At 50.0% G+C, this 17,779-nt stretch overlaps 1 protein-coding gene across 2 annotated transcripts in view; it reads right to left on the reverse strand.

The window, feature by feature from the left end:
* LOC144934746 (filamin-C-like) overlaps positions 1 to 17,779 on the reverse strand; it is a 181,065-nt gene that overhangs the window by 25,600 nt on the left and 137,686 nt on the right. For both annotated transcript variants that reach the window (XM_078860852.1, XM_078860853.1), the window contains 14 exons: positions 17,192 to 17,315; positions 16,262 to 16,422; positions 15,056 to 15,146; positions 13,937 to 14,112; positions 12,943 to 13,060; positions 11,624 to 11,925; positions 10,401 to 10,647; positions 9,308 to 9,370; positions 5,479 to 5,649; positions 4,043 to 4,205; positions 3,292 to 3,452; positions 2,676 to 2,867; positions 1,493 to 1,616; positions 723 to 879 (listed from right to left, as the gene is read on the reverse strand). In XM_078860852.1, coding sequence (XP_078716978.1) covers positions 723 to 879; positions 1,493 to 1,616; positions 2,676 to 2,867; positions 3,292 to 3,452; positions 4,043 to 4,205; positions 5,479 to 5,649; positions 9,308 to 9,370; positions 10,401 to 10,647; positions 11,624 to 11,925; positions 12,943 to 13,060; positions 13,937 to 14,112; positions 15,056 to 15,146; positions 16,262 to 16,422; positions 17,192 to 17,315 — 2,250 coding nt within the window. The remainder of the gene's footprint in view (positions 1 to 722; positions 880 to 1,492; positions 1,617 to 2,675; positions 2,868 to 3,291; positions 3,453 to 4,042; positions 4,206 to 5,478; positions 5,650 to 9,307; positions 9,371 to 10,400; positions 10,648 to 11,623; positions 11,926 to 12,942; positions 13,061 to 13,936; positions 14,113 to 15,055; positions 15,147 to 16,261; positions 16,423 to 17,191; positions 17,316 to 17,779) is intronic.

Raw genomic sequence — 17,779 nt, forward strand, 5'->3', positions numbered from 1 at the left:
TGCACTGGAATGCATACTGGTGAGAGAGAAAAAAAATGGACGACGGTACGATGTACCGGGAAAAAGCAAGAGGCTATACGTGGAAGAAAAATCCGATCCGCTCAAACCGCATCTGAATAGAAACCGAATCGGTGACTGAATCTCCACAGCCACTGCTTTCTGCTGGCTGGGAGCAGCACCTGCCGCCAAATTTGAGGTGGAACGCCGTGGGGAAGTCGGTAAGTTGGGAACCGTTTCATTTTAAATGCACTACGATAAATGCACGCGTAATTTAACGCATGTTAAACGCACTAAAATACGGTTAAGTAGCATATAATGCAATATAAAGGTATTTGCATATGTTAAGTATTGTATATGAAATGCAATTTAATAAGTTAAGAAATATATAATGTGTATTAAGGCCACCAGAAAGCATAATGTATCACACAATGTGTACATTGAACGCAATAGAATGACGTTACGTAGAATATGTGTTTCTTTGTCGGCCGGCACATTTTCCAACAACACTAAACACTGACGTCCTGTGGCATGAGGACCACCTACAGAGGTGACACTCGCCAAATGGAAGGCGGACATCAGTTGCATCAAAGAGAAAGTGGTCCTGGTGAGTAAAGCAACGTGGACACTTGCATAGGTTCCACCAATACATCGGGATCATCATTACACTCCAGCCTTGACCATTGCCACGAGTGTGCCCTGCGCCGGTGCCAATCGGAGCGTACCACGATGGTGATGGACAGGGGGGCGTCCCCCGCCTCTCGGGTGTCGATGGTGAAGTCCGTGGGCAGGCTGGCGGGCACGCCGGCCGCGCTCACGCCGGCGCCGCTCACCCGCACGCGGCCGGCGTCGTATGCGGCCAGCACGTCCACGCCAAACGGGCTGCGGCGGAACAAGCGCGGCATTACGGGGGCTCACAACGCCTGCACGCTCACTCGCTCGGTGTAGCCAGTGAGCGGGCGAGCGCGCCTGCAGGCGATACATTATAAACTTATATTTTATTTTACCAGATAAGGCCCACTGAGCTATGTAGCTCTTTTTTCAGGAAGCCACCTGGCCACGAATGATAGCTCAACGAAGTGGCTCAGCATCATCATCGTCACGTGGACATTTATAGCAGCCAAATACTCTAAACTCGAGTGCAGTTGGCTACGTACGGTGCAAAATAAGTTCAACATGCATACATATATACACACTGCAGACACACCGCATACCAGAGGTGGGACAAAGTCATTGTTATGCAAGTCCAAGTCGAGTCGCAAGTCATCAAATTCATGACTCGAGTCTGACTCGAGTCCAAGTCACATGACTCGAGTCCACATCTCATAGGTGGGACAAAGTCATTGTTATGCAAGTCCAAGTCGAGTCGCAAGTCATCAAATTCATGACTCGAGTCTGACTCGAGTCCAAGTCACATGACTCGAGTCCACACCTCTGCCGCATACACACCGCATACACACTGCATACACAACGTAGATACACTGCAGTCACACACCTGTGTGGGACGTCCTGCCCCGCGTACTGGACGTGGAGGCTGTAAGGGCCCACGAGCGATGGGGTGTACGTCATGGCGTGAATGCCGTCCACAGCCTGCACGACCTCCACTGGCTCCCGTGTGCCTGCGTACAAACACATGAGCAGCCTTGTGAGCTCACACGTGCACAGACACACACAGAACCCCTGTCTATGCTGTTGGGACAGGTGCTGTCAGGGAGCCTCTAGAAGGCCGCCACTTCGCATGAAAGGGAGGTGTGGCCAGCATCATGCCCTTTGCCTTCCCAGTCCTGTGGTTTAATCACTGCACCAGGTACCCACTTATGGCTGAGTAGACCTAGACGAGGCCCAAAACTGGTTTCGTAATCAGTCTCCACCAATGTTAGCCGAGCTGGAAATCAATTTAAAGGCTGCCGGTTTCATAACCCAGTCCACCACTCCCCACACACAAAGTCAAACACAAATAATCCCCCGTAAAGCCTTGAGAAGACTTACTCTTTGGTTCTTTCGGTAATGTCACGTAGGTATAACATAAAATAAATCACGACGTTTCGATCGCAACACAAGCGGTCGTCCTCAGGCAGGAAAAATAAAGTCCAGCAGTGGAACTGATGAACCAGCGAGAGAGAGCAGCTACAACAAGAAGTTATATATGTGGCGATGGGCAAGCAAGCGAGGTCTGAGTTGGAAAGGAATTCCACCCCCGGACGTAAGCACGTCAGTTGTGTTAATGGGGGATTATGGAGAGAGGGATTAGGGAGGGAGATTCGCATGAATGAGCTTCCGTTGCCGCATAAGAGTATCAAGCCCGCATATGCGCACAACAGCAGTGTTAGAAGACTGTTGAGGCAAGCGCTGTTAGCGAGCACCTATGAAGGCCGACACGGCACACGAGGAGGGTGGGTGGCCAACGCCACCCTCGGCAGCCTTTTCCTCCCCCTCGTGACGATGTTTACACATCGCACCAGGCGACTCATTTGAGGCTGAGGCGACCTAGGGGACACCCAGGACCGCTTCAGATCATATCGTCACCCGTGTTGGCCACGAGCGGAAATCTAACCCGATTCGCCGGGTTCGTAGCGCAGCACACAAGACGTAGAGGCACACTAGAACGGAATTTACAATGCTGAGGACGTTTTGGGCGGCAGGCCTCTCCCCCCCCCCCCCCCCCCCCCCAGGAGTACCGTGTGGTCCCTGTGCGGTGACGTCCAGTGCGGCGTCCCCGGCGCGGCTGCAGTCGACGCTGAACATCTGCGGCGCGCCGGCCCGGACAGCGCCGACGACGCCACCACCGGCACTCAGGCCCAGCCCCGGGCCCGAGCACCGCACCTTGGCTGGGTTCACCTCGTCCCGCACCGGCACGCCAAACGGGCTCCCTGTGCACGAGGCGGACACGCGGTTAGGGTGGTGGTGGTGATGGCTACGGTGGAGGTAGTGAAGGTAGCGACTGGCGGTGGTTTCAATGGAGTCGGTGGTGGTCACTGTGGTGAAGGTTGTGGTGGCGATGTTGATGAATGTGGTGAAGGTAGTGGTGGAGGTGGAGATGATGATGGAAACCGTGGTGGTGGTGACAGAAGCTGTATTCGTGATGGTGATATTGGTGGTGGTGGAGGTGGTAGTAGGGGTAATGTGGGCAGTGGTGGTGGCAGTGGTGGTGATGTGAGTGATATCGGTGGTGGTGGTGGAAGACACCGTGATAATGTCTGAGCCACAAAACTCATCACATCCACTGCACCTGACAGACACTGGAGTCCGGAATATTATGCACCAAGCGGACCATTCGTTGACTCCAGCAGTCACCTGTGATGGCCGTGCCCCCGTAGGTGATGTGGAAGAGGTATTCGCCCGGCGACGAGGCGTGGTACTCCACGGTAAACCCGCCCTCCGGGTCCTCCTCAAACGCCACGTGCGCCTCGCCAGGGCCCTCCACGTGCAGTCCCAAGCCCCCGCAGCCAGCCGCGCTGTACGGACACACCGACGTCAACATCAGTGCCCTAGAGATTTGTGGTGCTGCGACGTGGCCAGGAGATGGCAGCACAGCAAGCGCTCTTGAAGTTAAATTGTCAAGATTTTCAATAATATTTCTGATACATTGAGGTGGCTCAAGGGGCGAATGGCATGTTTGAGTACTGTACCACACTGCTGAAAATGTGAGGCCTTCAAGTGAGCTGATGATCTCAGCTTAGTCACCAATGACTATACAATAACGTGGATACATTCGTTTTTATTTTTATTTTCTTGCTTTGAGAACCAAGTGTTAAGTTTGATAGTGAAATGACAAACATAAGTTTGAGACCAACTCATCTCGAGTGAAAGAGTGACTCCAAAAATGTGTTCTGTGTCATGATCTTCCAGTGCTGTTCTCCAACACAAGGTGTTTCACCGCTCGCTGTGAGGCTTGTTTAGGGGCCAATCTCTTTATCTTTTATTCCATGATGGCAAACCCATAATCGGAGCAATCAAATCAACATTTTCATTCGTTCAAAAACCAACAACGAAGGTGTCAGCCGGCGAGAGAGTGGGCGATCGCTGGCGTGTCACCGGGACGCACCGCGTGTCGATGGAGAACACGTTGGCCCGGTGAGTGAGTCCTCCCTCCAGGCCGGGCCCGTGCACGCGCACGCGCGAGGGGTCGCAGCCGTCCGCCACGGCGACGCGGAACGGGCTGCGTGGCACGCGGGCGCCGGCGTAGGTCACCTCGACCGCGTGGAGGCCTGCGGGGCCGGTGGGAGGGGGGGGGAGGAAGCGGGGAGCGCGATGGCTTCGCGTGAAGCTCGTGCTCGCACTCTCCCGTGCGGTGGTCGATAAGGAAATGTGGAAGTTACCCCGGTACACAAACTATTTGTCCTGCACCAGGCCACGTTCACTGCGGTGCTCACCTCTGTGGAAATATCGTGGCGTAGGAATGGGAACTGTTTGGTGTTCTGAGTAATCTCGGTATGGCATGGCGTTGCATGCCGGCCTATTTCGCTGAAATTAACTTATGCTGTACATGAAGCAGTCTTCTTCCTCCTTAACCTCCTCTCTCATTCCTCTCTCAAAGCCTCATCTCTTCTCTATTTCCCATTCCCTCCCTCTTCCCTTCACCCCTTCCCATCCCTCCCCTGCCCTTCCGTGACCCCTATGTGCCCTCTGTTACGGTCACTCATTTCTCAGCCCTTGCACGCCCCTGCCATCTCAAATTTAAACTATGTAAAGCGCCTTAAGTTTATGACCAATGAATATATACATTCATATATGTGTGTGTGTATTTGTCAATGTTTTATGTATTTGCTGTATGTGTGTATGTGCGTATATAATACGTGTGTATAAGGAATGCGTCCTTGAATTTCAGATTAATAAAACTCCTAGATATGACATTCAGAAAAATAAAAAACACTTTTTATTTCACTTCCATTCTTTTCCTGCCAAAAGTGCCGTCATGTGACACCATTTTGATATAAAGAAAAGATTTATAGCGAAGCTATAATTTCAATGATGAAACTTTATTTTAACAATGAAAATGCACGATTCATATTTAAAACGACGATATCTTTTGTGCAGACAATTATATTAAAAAAAATCGATAATACATGTAAATCTGAACATGTAAAAATAAGCATCTGAAATTGGGCAAATAAAAAAAACAATATCTGAAAAATTAAATTCAATCAAAAACTGGTCTCTGGTGTGCATGTGTGTATGTGCTTGCATGGGGAGCGGTAGTGTCGCGGTTAGCATGCTGCTCTCCAAACCTGGAGAACCGAGTTCGATTCCTGCCCATGGCCATCACCAGCGACGGTTATCTGAACTGGTCCTGGGCCACCCCTCGATCGACTCAGCCTAAAACAAGTACCCGGTGTGATCTATAAACATCGCCACTAGGGAGACAAAGACGGCCGGGCGTGGTGCCGGCCTTCAAAGGCGCTCGCTAACAGCACTTGCCCCAACAGCCTGTCAGAGCTAGAAGGGGGGGAGGATCTTTGTCTTTGTGTGGGTACACAGCACCTGTCTCCCTGGGCACGTACTCCACGGCGTAGGTGCCATCGTGGTTGTCCGTGACGCTGCCCTCCGTGGCGACGCCCGACGGCGCCGTCACGGCGCAGCGCACGTGGTCCCCGCCGCAGCGCGAGACGGTGCGCGCGTCCACGGCGAACTCTGACACCGCGTCCCGCAGCGCTGGATGGGATGGGGGGGAGGGAGACGAAGATAAGGATCCCCCGTATAGCCTTGACAGACGGTTGGGGCAAGTGCTGCTAGAGAGCAGCTATGAAGGCCGGCACAGCGCACGAGGGGGTGTGTGGGCAGCAGCACGCCCGGCCGCCTTTGTCTCCCTAGTTGGCGATGTTCACACATTGCACCAGGTACTCATTCGATCTAGGGGAGGCCCAGGACCGGTTAAGATAATCGTCACCGGTGTTGGCCGTAAGCGGGAATCGAACCCGATTCGCTCGGTTCATAACGCAGTGAACTCACCGCTGTGCTATCGCACAGAGGCAGGACTGGAGATTGAGACAAGAACATTCGTGATCAAGATGAAGAGGTCAAGGTAGGTGGGTCAACGTGGCCAAATCCACGCCGTAATCTATCGCTTCCATCTTCCTGCCAGGTCTAGCAATAATCCAGAGTGCCGCGGCGAGACCTCTCACTGGCACTCGTAAACGAGACCACAACACCCCAGTCATCAAATGTCCGCCCTGGCTCACAATATAATCCAGAGTCAACTTGGAAATCGCCCTCAACATTCTCAAAACCCTCCATGGACCTTGCTGTCAATCTCTTCCCTGGCATCTCTACTCCCCTTCACATGTCCAGTCCAGCAACAAAAGCCTTCCGTCAAAACTCCCCACTGTTTACTGCTCCCATCGGCACGAACTGCCTTCCTCTGTTGGCCTACACTGCCGAGACCCTCCCACTGTTGAAGCGTATGGCCAATACTCCATGTGCAGTACTCCTGTGTACCTGCCTGTGTCTGTGAAGTGCACTTCTACCATAACCTCTTAACATCTCCCTCTCTGGCCTATCAGATTCTACCTAGCATTCTTTACCCTGATGTAAAAATAAAACCCCTGAATTGAAACACCCCTCATCTTCAAACTATGTAACCGGACATGCGTTCCCTTCTTGTACAGCATCTTGCAATGAAACCACGTTGTGATCCTTTATAAATACACACCCCATTGTATTGCAATTGTATTGTAACCGTTGTGAAGTTCACACGAGACCTCCTAGATCTGACTTCATGTCTCCTGTAGTCACTGATCGCTGCGTGCCACTCCAATGCCAATGCCAGTAATGTCACTCTCTCGAGTTCTCACCTGCTTAAACGACAACGATCTTGACTTGAAGCTTTCGTAACTGCAGGGATTCATATTACTACTAGTAGTAGTAGTTTTTTGTTATTTTTTGTTATTTTCTTTGAACCTATCTATGTGACTTCATCGAAAGACCCAAGCACATAAACAGCAACACTTTGCTTGTGTAATTGGCTCACACCTATCCCTCTCCTCCCGTGAGCGTAACGAGGGGACAGACCGGCTAATGAAGACAACAACAACAATAACAGATGAGTGACTCTACCACCGAGGGACACCGGAGTGTCGTGGCAACTCTTTCTTTCAAAGTGTTCTTCTGAGGAGCATTCGTGCGTCTGTAATTATGACCCGACGCACACCGATGGACCCCCACGTTAACAACACCTCACTCACTGCTCTAATACAATCTTTAATTTTCGATTTAAAGCTTTCGTGACTGCAGGGATTCATCTTTTTGGTTCTTTCGGTAAAGTCACGTAGAAGGGAAATAATAAAAGAATAAAAATAAAACATAATAAAATAATTATTTTATTATGGTTTATTTTTTGTTTATTATTTTTTTTTATTTCCCTTCTACGTGACTTTACCGAAAGAACCAAGAAGAACACTCTTTAATATTTGTACATTCTGTAAGTGTACGCGTCCACATCATGTTGTTGTTACATCTATTATTTACATTTTGCTGTTTTTTCCTGAATTATTCTGTTGCCTGTAGTCACTTTAAGATGTTTCTTGTTCGTGTTTTTGTTTGTTGCGGTTGCACCCGAGTCAAGAGCCGCATGGCTCACAGGGCGATACATAATCAATGAAAACCGAAAATGAAAACTGAATCCCTGTTCAGCGTCTATCACAATCTCAATAGGTGCCCCTTGTACCCTGAATTGATTACACTGGTCAACAACAAAAAAAACATTTTTTTCTGGCCTGGACTTTTGCAGCTGTTTTAGACTAATTTCAGGGTGCTGATTCCAAATCTGATCTCAGATTTGCTCTATCACATCTCATTTTTATGCTATCGGCATACCCCATTTTCATTGATTTTACCCCAAATTAACTCTGTCACTCATGATTGCAAGTTGTTGCGAGTCAGTGACTGCTTTAGTGTTAAAATATGGCGCTGTATTTTTAGGATAGTGTGTTTATAATATCATTTTATGTAGATATCCACATTTATTTAATATTTTTCTTCTGCAGTTTTTATTGAAAATGCAATATTTGATATCTCGAAAACCTGATGTGATAGACAAAAACTGATGCCAGATTTGGAATCAGCACCTTAAAACCATTGAATTACCTTACGCCAGAAAAAGTGTGTTGACCAGTGTTACTCCACTGATGGGCGTGGCCTACTGTACAGTCACGTGAGTCTATGGGTCCAATCCATGGTCATCATTATCACCATTAACAATGATCCTCGTGATTGGTTACATTAAGGCCACACCGGCTACACGTGCCTCCATCCTAACTGCACACAATGCCCCATCCATCATGACCTCGCCATCCTGATTACGTTTGGAATGATTTCCCGCTACGTGTCATTCTGAACTTTCCAGTTGCTTAAACTGTGAGAACATGATTGTTTTTTAAGCGCCTATACCTATAGCCATTTGGTGGTAATTTTCATTAAAAAAAAAGCTTAAATGAGTTTGATTTGGAAAAACAGAGATGCAACTTTATTCGAATATAAATTGACCAATTTCATTTAAAAGACATTCTTTTTTCCCCTACCACTCACACGCATCAGTGTGCTGCGATGCATTCATCACGTTCACAATAGAACCTTGATTGTAATTGATGTACGGCTTCTCTCTCAGAGTTTTCCATTTACAGCATCAAAATGCATTTATTACAACATACATATTAGAAAAAGGCATCCTAGAAGTGAGTTGGATAAAATAGTTTGCAAAGAAAAATTCATCCAAATAGATTGAAATAAAATCCACAAAAAAATGTGAACACTACATTTAATTTGAAACTCGGTGAACAAGAAACTAATAGCAATTTCCACTTGAGGTGTTCAGGTTGCTGGTTCGGGTCTGACCTATAAACTAAAACCGCGTGCGTTCTTGTGCTCCCCATCAACCCATCGTTTCTCCCCCGAAGCTCATTCTCTTGAGACACATCACACATGGTGACAATGGTTGAATCGGGTTTCTCTTTGGGCGTCGGTACATCAAAGGTGTGGACTCCACCTCTTCCCTCTGTATGGGATAGTGTGTTTCTCCCTTACACGTTTTCTTTGGGTGCTCTGGTTTTCTCCCAAATGAATTAGCTGATAACACCTTTTTTAATATATATAGCACCGCAGAACTTGGACAATTCTTGGCGCTGACTCACCGTGCGGCTCCCCTCCTGCTTGTCTGTTGTTCCTCGCACCACTGACTCGTTCTCTGTCTTCAAAAGTGAGTGAACACTGTGCAGCGCATGTCAAGTTGAAACTATTGGAATTCTAACAAGCTGTGGCTGTCCGAGAGAGCAGGAGGAGTGAAGAGGAGGAGGAGGAGGAAGAGGGGACGTCGTACCTTTTTCCACCCCAGGACCAAACACCTGCACGCCGCTCGTCTCCACGCTGGGCTTCACCACGGCTGCACATGGGGGGCAGAGAGCGTGGCGGCGGCGGCGGCATCGACACAGCGGTTAGATCACGCGAGGCCTCAAGGCCCCGGCCGGCCGTCTCTCTCGCTTACAAAGGCTACGATGTGTGCGCGCACGCGGACGGTCGAGCGGTCAACGTGACCCGCTTATCAGCTTGGTCCTCGCTCGAGAGACTTTTTAAAGGGGAAAGTGCTGGTCGTGACGAGCAAGTGCCATCTGGTAACAATTCTCTTTAGTGCCAACGTTAACATGCCAGGAGATATCCGCTAAGATTGAGACTTTGGCCACTGATCAAAATCCTGATTGTGATGTTTACGTTGCAGCTGGTGATGATTGATGACGGCGATGTGAATGATGGCGATGCTGATGATTTGGGGAAGCGGTGGTGCAGTGGTTGGCGCATTGTTCTGTGCCTGGCACTGGCCAATGGTAGTGGCGAGTGATATTCTGAACCAGTTCCTGGCCCTCTCTTCACCAACCCACACTGACCACCGTGGCCAAGTCGATTAAACAACTCCCACAAGTGACACGGCATGGGAGGCATGCATCTAGCAGCAGTGTATTGAAAATTGGCTGTAAATTATCATTAAGGATTATGCAACTTAACAAAGATTATCATTATTATAATGATGATGGTGACCAATGATGAGGATGATGACAATGTTCATGATCATGATGATGGCAGTGTTATTATGATAGAAGATGATGACAAATGCTCTTGATGATGATGATGATGAAAACAATCTTTACTGATGACGTTGAAGACGACAGTGCTCACAGTGACAATTCTATTGGGGATGACGATCTTCATCAGCAATTATGATGTCAACGCAGATAATAGCAATGACTAAAAAACAAACGCAAAGACAATGACCATCACGCGTTGAAAAACGATGACCACGAAGGCCATCTCCCCCCCCATCCCAGTGAACGCGACCAATTTCGGCCCGACGTTCGCACGACGTTGACCTGACGTTCACCTGGGACCCCCCCCCTCCACCGCCCGCATGCCCCCCTTACCGGTGAAGGGCGATCCGGGCACGTGCGCGTCGGCGAACAGGATGTTGACGGCGTACTCTCCGGCCTGCACGGGGAGGTACGACACGGAGCACGTGCCGTCGCCGTGGTCGTGGCACTCGAGACGCGCCTCGCAGGGCCCCTCCACCGTGAGGCCGAGGCCGCCCACCCCCGCGGCCGTCGTGTCCACGCAGAACTCGGCCGGGATGCCCACCTCGCCCCCACGCAGACCCTCGCCCCACACCCGCACCTGTCAGGACACGCCACCACCACCACCCCACCATCAAACAAAGATCCCCCGTGTAGCCTGAGCAGACTGTTGGGGGCCTCAAGTTGATGACGATGATGATGACGATGATGTTTTCAAGTGTGATGCAATGTAAAATGCAATGGCTCTTGTTTTGTGGGTGCGTGCCTAGAGGGAGCGTCCCCTGATTGTTCGACCCGAGTTTGAAGCTTCCTTCGTGAAAAAAAAAATTGCAGGTCAAGGCCACGAGTGGATGCACAGCGCCGTCTAGTGGCGTCGCTATGATATGACTGTTAACATAAAAAAAAATAAAACTTCCTCAACGCCATAAAATAAACTTTTTTTTTACCAGGTAAGACCCCCTGAGCTATGTAGCTGTCTTTCAGAAGCGACCTGGCCACAAATGATAGCCCAATAAAGTGGCTTATCATGTGGAAATTTATAGCAGCCATATACTCTAAACGCCTGTTTCTACATATGTGCATACACAAGCCGCAGGTCAAAATATATATTTATTAGGGGTGAGTTTTGGATAAACAAAAAATGAGGGTTTCAGATTTTTTGATTTTTAAGGACAAATTATATTCTTTCTCAGATTTTCAGATCATTTACAGTTTCTAATATCAACGGGTGTCTGTGATAATGAACCGTGACATCGCCTGATGCGATGGCGCTACTCTTTGGAGGAAAACCGCAGATGTGATATCACAAAAGTGACATTAATTCCCGTGATGATGTCACATTTTCAGACGAATCTACAACAAAACAAAAAAATAATTTTATATCATCTGAAAAATCAGGAACAGAATCCCTAACATTTACATAAACGACGCCATAAAACACAGCCGACCTCCGGTCGGTGTCTCCATACCACACGTGGCGACACCGAACAACGGAGGTCTTGTTCCCGTACGTCGGAAACCCACGCGGGAAACGAATAATCCGTGTGGGAAACGACGTTGAGAAGAAGGCGTCACACCTTGCTGGGATTGGCAGGCAGCACGGCCTCCATGAGGAAGGGGCTGCCCGGCACGGGATGCCCGTCGTAGGTGACGTCCATGCGGTGGGGCCCCGTCTCGAGCAGCGTGAAGAGCAGCGAGTGCTCCACGGCGCGCCCGGGCCACTCCTCCTCCTCCGCCGCCGCCGCCGTCTCGGCCAGCGGCTCGGAGGAGCAGGGCACCGCGTGGCGCGCGGGCGACAGCAGCCTCGCCTCCAGCTGGCCACGGCCGCCGGCGCCGCGCGTCACTACGCGCACCTCCTGCTCGCAGCCCATCTCCAGCTCTGCGGTGGTGGAGCGGGCGCAACGTCGGGGATGGGTCAGAGGTCGCCGTCGCGAGCGGAGGGAATGCACGTCTCCCGTCGTCAACTTTCGACGTCTGTAGAGTGTGTGTGTGTGTACGAGTGTGTGTGTGTGTTGAGCTACTTTCGCACCGTACATAGCCAAGCGTGCTAATCGGAGGTGCTAATGGAATGGCACTCCCAACATAAAATTTACTCATTCACAAAGATTAAGGGGTGTTTCCCAACACTGAAAATTATATAAAAATGTTGTCGTCTTCTCCTTGCGTGTGCTGCTTAATAAGCACGGACTCTGTTGGCACTTGCCTGCAATCCAGCATTTTGGAGGCAAGGCTTGGGAACGTCATGCACATTTATTAAACTCCCAAATTCCTTGTGCTGTGAGGTTTATACAAAAAAGTCAAAAGCTGTCAATTCAACGACAGTCCTTCCACTCGGAATTCAAAATCGTCCTTAAAATGGACAACCATCCCAATGTAGCAGGAAGTCTCGAGACTCGATGAGGCTCAGCGAGATCACCGCATACAAGAAGATCCTGCCTCAGCAAGGCAGTCAGCCAGATCACGGCACAGACGGCAATAAAAACCTGAGGATTTATTTTAATTTAAATACATTTATTTAGTTTAATTTTATTTTATTTCTACATATGTGACTTTACCGAAAAAAACAATGGGTATAGTAATTTCTGCAGTCACGAAAGCTTCAATTCTAGATTAAACCCTGAGGAGTCTGGCCATCAGTTCCAAAGACAATGCATATGTTTTGCCACAAGTATGTGTGGTTAATGCAGACGTGGTGCCTTGCAATATGCATCTATTTGGTATTTAAACATCTTAGCAACTCCTGTTTTATTGCCAGAACGTGAAAGGCCTATTCTTATTTTGCCATCGTCTTTGCTACTGGCAAAAAGGGTCCCGTAGACATGAATCTCTGTCTGATGAGTGGAGTCGGGCTGGGTGTGACGCAGCTTTGCCGGCCAGCACAGAGAAGGGGCCTCACTTGTTCCGAGCCCCTCCACCCGGATCTTGCCGAGGTCGAGCGGCGGCGCCACGGTGACGGGGAAGGGGCTGCCGGGCACGTGGTCCCCTCCGTAGGTCACCCCCACGCACACCCCGCCCTGCTCGCGCAACGGACAGGCACGACAACGCACGGCTCGATCCAGTCAAGTCGATACGGGGACCGCACCGAACGGGCACCGTGGCGGTGTTTGGGAAAGGCTCTTCCCCGCAGCGGCAGACCACCGAGAGGCGTACATACGACAGGCCACAACCCTGCTGATGAGACTCGAAATGTGATGCTGGAAAAGACCGGGACAGGAGACTCATCGGCAAACTGCTGCTTGTTAACAAAAAGGGCCGCCGTGTTGCCGAGTAAAAAAAAATCTATTTTCACATGGAACATCGGAATTTTTTGCCTGTCTGCGCATACAGGGTGGTCCAAAAGTCAGCACACGTAGGGTAATTTGTATTTATTTTAACAAACCTTTAACGTAAAGAATAATCAATGACAACGTTGCAATGACAGTGTTAAAATAAATGAAATAGCTCTACGTGTCCCGACTTTTTGAGCCACGCTGTATATTTGCACATGGTCCTCCGTGACGGTGCCAAATGAGTTTCACTAATTTTCTATCTAAATGACATTGGACACGAGACATTGGAGATTTGTATCTCACTACATTTCCGCCATTAGTTTGTACTTTGAAAGTATTTTTCCCATCTCTGGCAAGTGGACAAGAGAACCAGATTACCTGGAAGACAAAAAAAAAACAACCCAAAACACATGTTAAGAAATAACCCTCTCAGCTCCTGCACAGATGGAGTCTATCCACTGCTGCATTGCCATCTCCATGCCACCTCGCAGCCCAATCCCGATAAGCGTCCGATATTCCTCGGCAGTCTCCCCGTCCAAGTCCTAAGCGGGCCAAACCGTGCGTCGCGAGAGACGTTCAGCCTGCGAGCTCTGACGGTGTGGGGCGCCCGCCGGCACGCACCTGCTTGTCCGGCGTGTACTTGACGGTGTACGAGTAGTCGTGGTTGTCGATGATTTCCGATTCGAGGATGGGGACGGCCGCGCCGACGCGCGGATCCTCGAACTGCACGTCCAGCTCGGCTTTCCCCGCGCCGCGCGTGTAAACCGTGAAGTGCGCTGGCTTGGCGGCCTCCACGCCTGGTGGGAGCGGCGGTCATCGCTCGTTCACTCGCCGAGTCTCAACACCCTTCACACACTCGTCCTGGTATGTATGTACGTACGTACGTTGAACTGCCTTCCCACTACCGTGCGAAGCCAAACGTGCCAATCAGAGGTGCGGGGGGAAGGACAACAAGCTAAACACAAAAAGCAGTTAAATTTCGATTTAAAGCTTTCGTGACTGCAGGGATTCATCTTCTTGGTTCTTTCGGTAAAGTCACGTAGAATGGAAATAATAAAATAATAAAATTAACAAATAATACAATAATTCTCACGACGTTTCGTCCACAACGCAAGCAGCCGTCCTCAGGTGAAGACCAGGTCTGTCGGGGAGACAGCGTCTTATTTCCATTCTACGTGACTTTACCGAAAGAACCAAGAAGACAAAAAGCAGTTCTAAAGATATTAGTTTTCAATCTAGATTATTTAAAAGTGCACAGCTCCCAGTGGCTTTCTAATATCGGAAGGAACAGCGTTCCAGACGGCCGCAGAAGCGCATCTGAAAGCACGCGATGGAGTGACCGTCTTTGTTCGAAGGTTAGCCAAAAGCCGCTACGAGGATGACCGGAGTTTGCGTTATGGTTTACGCTGCTTAACGAGATCGGCAAGGTACGGTGGCTCTCTTGTGGCAAGCACTTTGTGTGTCATGAGTGCGACCTTAAGATTGATTCATTTGGCAACACGAAGCCAATGCAGCCCAGCGAGCACTGTACGGACATAGTCAGATGTTGCAGTACCCATCACGACACTTGGCAAAGAATTGTGTTCATGCTGCAGCTTGGTAATGCATTTGCCAGACGTCCAACGGTATAAAGAATACATGATGATGATGATGATGATGTGAATGTCATCGGCAGCAGCAGCACCATCATCAGAACATCGTCAGAGCAGGAGTCACAATGGAGAAGGGAGAGTTCGTTACCGGTGGCGTTGATTCCAGGGCCTTCAACTCGCACTTTACTCGCATCGTGAGACGGAACGACGTCGATGCCGAAGGGACTGCCGTGAACCTCCTGAGGAACAGAGCACAATGCAAAAAAAAACACATGTTCAACCCTGATAGAAAGGGACAACTTTATCTGAGATATTGTTCTACTAGGTTTCATGGAGTGACTCAGAAGGCCAGACTCACGTGTTGGTCAATGTCCTGAATTTTGGCCAAAATCTGCTAATGTCTCTGTCACCAACAATGGAATAACTTGCCAAGGTTATGTGTTTTGATCGTTTCTTTAAGATATCAATCTGGTTCCTTGTCGTGGTTTGTGATCTTTCAATGTCTAAATACGTCAGTGTTGGCAGAGTGTAATGTGTGCCTAGGAAGGTTCCCCTGAATATATATTTCCCCTTTGAAAAAGGTCCACAGGCAGTGCATCATCTGGGCACCCATGAAAAAGTCCCCAGCTCCGAGACAACGCTACGCATTTATCCCTGGGATAGATTGGCGGTGCAGCAGTTCAGGCCCTGTATTACGACCTGGTGAACCGAGTTAAATTCCTGGCTGCGGCGAACACCGGTGGCCAGTGATAGTTGAACCGCTTCTGGGACCCGCTCTTCACCAACCCTTCACCGAGCAGCATGGTGAATTGAGGTCATGCAAACGTCGCAGACAAAACGCAGCAGGGGGAGGAGGCCTTCATCCAGCAGTGGATTGGCAAAGGGCTGTACATTACGATGATCATTTATTTATCACTGCCAATGGAAAGATCAGCGGCTGAGTCTGCGGTCTCAATTCCTGCGACCAATGCCCAGGCCATGGTATCCCCGGCATTTGTGCGTGCGTGTGCGTGGTAATGGGGAGTGGTAGTGTGGCGGTTCGTGTACTGCGCTACGAGCTTGGAAGCCCGAGTTCGATTCCCGCTCATGGCCAACACCAGTGACGATTATCTGAACTGGTCCGGCGCCACCCCTAGGTCGAGTCAGCATCAAATAAGTACCGGTGTGTAAACATCGTCACTGGGGAGACAAAGGCGGTCGGGCGTGGTGCTGGCCACCCACCCCCCTCGTGTACCGTGCCGGCCTTCGTAGGTGCTCGCTAACAGCACTTGCCTCAACAGTCCGCTAAGGCTACATACGGGAGATCTTTGTCTTTGTCTTGCGTGTGTGCGTGCGGTAGCGACGAGCGCCGCACCTGCTCGCTGAAGAACACCATGATGGTGAATCTGCCGGCGCAGGGCGGCGTGTACTTGACGGTGAGCGTGTCGTTCTCGTTCTTGATGATGTCGAAGTGAACGTCGCTGTCGACGGGGCCCATCGCGCCGGCCGCGCACTTGATGCCCACGCTCACGTCCCCTGGCGGCACCACCACGGGGCGACCTTGCGTTAGCGCTGACCTTTGTCGAGAAGCACTTCGACTCACGTGCACACACGGCCAAGGGCGATTGGGTGACGTGTGTAAATCCTCATGTTCTACAAGTGTTAGAAAGATGACATTTTGACGCAAATATAGACAAGTTCAGCCTTACAACTGGAATGTTGCTAACACCTCCATTTATAGCATTGGGACATCTCCATGAATAGTAGCCCCTTAAGTCATTGGTAGTGCCTTTAGTTACCGGAAGGATTACGTTAGTCCATAACAACGTTTAACAACAGTAAATATATTATTACACGTGCAATTTACCAGTAAACATGGAATGTAGGGCAAACGTTGAGCCAACGGTTCCAAGCACGTTCCACCGTTATAGCCCGATGCTGCACGCCTAATTGGCTGAGGCATGCATTGTGCTTAAATTTATGATGAAGATGATAATAATAATGCTGCTGCTGCTGACAATGATGACGTTACTGCCGACGACAACGCTGATGACGGCAACGCTGACGACGACAACGCTATTGGGGATGACGATCTTCATCAGCAATTATGATGTCAACACAGATAATAGCAATGACTAAAAAACAAACGCAAAGACAATGACCATCACGCGTTGAATAACGATGACCACGAAGGCCATCCCCCCCATCCCAGTGAACGCGACCAACTTCGGCCCGACGTTCGCACGACGTTGACCTGACGTTCACCGGGCACTCCCCCCCCCCGCTGGCGACGCACGGCACTCACCCTGTCCGGCCTCGCCACAGTCAACGGTGAAGTAGGTGGGCTCGTGAGCCTTGACCTTGCCGGACTCCACGCCCGGACCGTACACCCTCACTCGCTCCGGGTGGCACCCCTCCCCGACGGTCACCTGCGACAAGATGGCCGCTCCAGTCACACGGGGGAAGTGGTCATTTTGCAGAGAGGTCTGGGCCATGCCGCGGGAATGTGGAATTTCCCGGCACTGAGTTCAGGGCGACGAAGCGAGGCGGGAGCGCCGCCTCGTGGACGTTTCGGCAGAGCGGCACTCGTGCGGACTTTGAGTTGAAAAGGGATACTTGGACGTGCTTTGTGGATTGGTAATTACGCGGATTCTAGATAGCACGATAGACTTTATACACAATGAACCGTGTCTGGCCGTGAAAAACAATGAACATTACTATCTTGAAAAAAATCATCGTGCTTCCCCGAGGTTAACTAAGCCTAAAATGCGTGCAAAGTATCGTGGCATTGTCAATGTCAACATCTGGAAATCGCTCGTGTGTGGTACTGGCCCCACACGTTTCCACACGTGCTAATAATTGGAATACATCATCCCAAATATATGCATGCTAA

The sequence above is a fragment of the Lampetra fluviatilis genome, chromosome 11 (genome assembly GCF_964198595.1).
Source record: "Lampetra fluviatilis chromosome 11, kcLamFluv1.1, whole genome shotgun sequence".
Classification (NCBI taxonomy): domain Eukaryota; kingdom Metazoa; phylum Chordata; class Hyperoartia; order Petromyzontiformes; family Petromyzontidae; genus Lampetra; species Lampetra fluviatilis.